Below are 3,178 nucleotides of genomic sequence, written 5' to 3' on the forward strand. Positions count from 1 at the left end.
TAGGGAGAATCGCTGTGATATTGTTAAAGTTACCTTTTTTATTTAAAATTGGCAGAAAGTAGAACATAATTGTCCATGGCCTTATTTTCAATGGTGTTGGGGGCCTGTGGATATAGAAATGAAACTGGATTGTATAGGTTTTTCAATAAAGACTACATATTGTTGTCGTAATGATGAAGATGTGTGATAACACCAAACTCTCAATAAATGTTACTAAGACTGTGTATCTGACGTTAATGACTATTGAATCTGAGAGAAGCCTGAGTTGGTAAACATTTTAATTGTGAAAATCTGCACAAACTTGGTTATTTTGCACATACACTAAAACAATGTTAGATCATTTGAATTCTTGAATGTGCAAAAAATACATTAATCCATTGGACATTTGATATACCTGAAAGCTGCGCATTTAATATAGTAGTTTGCTGGCCTGGAAAAGTTCCTGAATGGAAAAGTGTGATCATTCATTGAAGAAGGCATTCTTTTCAATAAGACATTTTTCAAATGCTCTCTTTAGATCTTTGTTCCTGGCACAATAAATGAGTGGGTTCAGCACTGAGATGACAGTGACATACACCACTGCAAGCAGTTTGTTTTCCTGCATGTAGTACAGAGACGCAGGTCGCATATACATAAATAGAGTGGTCCCATAAAATAGCATAACAACTGTGAGGTGTGAGGAGCAGGTTGAGAAGGCTTTGCGTCGCCCCTCAGCAGAATTGATGCGCAATATTGTTGATATAATGCACACGTAAGAGGAAAAGGTTAAGAGGAAAGGGCCGATGCCCAAAAAGACCCCTTCCTCATATGTCACCATCTCAATGACGTTGGTTCTTGAGAAGGAGAGTTTCATCAAGGCAGTGAGATCACAGAAGAAGTGGTTAATCTCATTGGAGTCACAGAACGAGGAGAGGAATGCAAATACAGCATGGGGCATTGTGTCCAAAAAGCCAATGAGCCAGGAAGCAAAAACAAGCCGGATACAAACACAGTTATTCACAATGACGCTGTAACGCAAGGGATTGCAAATTGCAATGAAGCGATCATACGACATGGCGGTGAGGAGGCAGAACTCTGTACTGAGACAGCCCATGAAACAATACATTTTCAATACACACCCCACAAAGGATATGGATTTATTCTGCGTTACAAGTGTCGATAGCAGTTTTGGCACTGTGACAGACATGTAACAAATGTCAATAGCTGATAGGTTGAGCAGTAGGAAGAACATAGGCTTGTGCAGTCGGTGATCCATACACACTAGGAAAACCAGGAGGATGTTCCCAAGTAATGCAATAAGATAGATGAATAGAAACACATAACCCGTAGTTCAGGGAGGATCTGAAAGCCAATAATCAGGAACTCTGTCACGGTTGTGTGGTTTTTCATAGTCTTGATTTCTGTGTAATTTTCTAGGTTGACAAAAGAAGAGATACAAAAAAGAAAATTGGAAGAGCAAATAATGTAATGACTATTTGGAAAACTATGCATTAGTTACAAAAAAATGTATGTGGAAAATCAATGTATAGAAATATTAAACATGAGCAGGGGATCAGGACATGCAGCACATTTTATTTTGTCACTCATTAACTTAATAGTGAACACATTTTTTATTTTGTCTGTGTGGATAGCCCTCTGATCACCCCACCCCAAATGAGGCACACCCCTCAAGAAGCAAGTGCACATTTGTCCATAAAGCAAGTTTATTGTTCAAATTGCTGGGAGGAGCTAGATGGCCTCATGGAGTCAAACTAACCAGAGTCTCCTTGAACCACATAAGCCTACACATTTTATACATGTTGCAACAGTTAAAACACTCAGACATATTTTATTACAAATCATTCCCCCACACATGATTAGTCAAACCTATACAAAGAAATGTCATCTACTTTAATTCCCACACTCTCATTGGACACATTTATTTAACTATCATCCCCTATCAACATAGCTTTACATCAGGTCATAATTAAAGCACACCCTTTTTGCGATATTTCAGTGGTAGGTCATGATGTTGCCCCATAGTTACACATTCACAAAACAAACATAATACATTACAAGTTCCAACTGGTCAGGGACCTCTGTCCTTTTTGCAAGGACACTTCAACAATATGAGGGGGAGAGACAAGTTCCCTTGAACTGGCAATACATATCTTATCCACCCAAACTTGCTAGCATCCTTATTTCACACAATCTATATGACTACTGATTCATCATGCATGGCCTCACATTCCAAGAAACTGATCAAAACCCATAAACCACTTGTTCATTCTGCCCTTAAGCATCCCTTGCACTGGGTTTATTACTCGGACCCAAAACAACTCTACCAGATAACCAGACTTCCCTGGACAAAGAATAACAGGCTCCCATGAACTTAAAAAGGTTGCATCTCCTCTCCACAATAGTACCATGTTGTAAAAGCCTGAGCCTCACCATAGCTGACCATCTGATATTATCGCACCTGCCTCCTGCCTTTCCTTAACCTTCAACCTTGCTCAACCAGTTTTCCCAGTCACACAGAGTTTATGTTACCAACCCAGGATTCTGGGCCTGCACAATTCCTAGCTGTCAGAGGACTTGCAGCATACAGATATGTGTATTCACCATGTACCCCAACTGTCCAAATACATGTTCCCATGTATGTATGTCTATTCAAGTATGTTCAAGATAACTGCATCCTCTCACAGTGATTTCTCCAGTGCAAATCTTTCTGGCATATGCATATGAAGCCCCTTGCTGCCAAGCTTTTAGGCGCTAGGAGGCACACCACACACCTTCTTAATGTTTATATTACATCAGCAGATTTGACATTATCTTACTGCGTGCCTAAAAATCTAAAATATATGAAGACATCAGAGTGGGTTTTTAATAATCAAGAGACCACACTGGTCACATAAATATTATGAAATGGTTATAAAAAACATCTATAAAAGGTAAAATCTCACGAATTCAATGGCGTAGACACCATACTAAATGAGATATTAATGTTGACCAGAGAAAAAGTACAAGAAGCCAGAATAAAACCATTCAACCAGCTCATACACAGTGAGCACCTTTCTCCAGGATGTGCCAAAGGCATTATACACCTACCAAATGAAAAGGGATAACCACTGAGGCCTCATAATTTACATGCTTCTTTGTGATATCCTAAATGAAAGACTACTTACTTTTTAGCTGGAGA

General features: G+C 39.2%; 1 protein-coding gene across 1 annotated transcript; it reads right to left on the reverse strand.

Annotated features, from left to right (window-relative positions):
• Positions 1-460: 460 nt before the first annotated feature.
• Positions 461-1,054, reverse strand: LOC138579739 (olfactory receptor 5V1-like). Its single transcript, XM_069649976.1, has one exon. It carries the CDS (start codon positions 1,052-1,054, stop codon positions 461-463), a length of 594 nt encoding a protein of 197 aa, XP_069506077.1.
• Between the last annotated feature and the right edge of the window lie 2,124 nt (positions 1,055-3,178).

Source organism: Ambystoma mexicanum, chromosome 3p (assembly GCF_040938575.1).
Source record: "Ambystoma mexicanum isolate Mex_15411 chromosome 3p, UKY_AmexF1_1, whole genome shotgun sequence".
Classification (NCBI taxonomy): Eukaryota; Metazoa; Chordata; class Amphibia; order Caudata; family Ambystomatidae; genus Ambystoma; species Ambystoma mexicanum.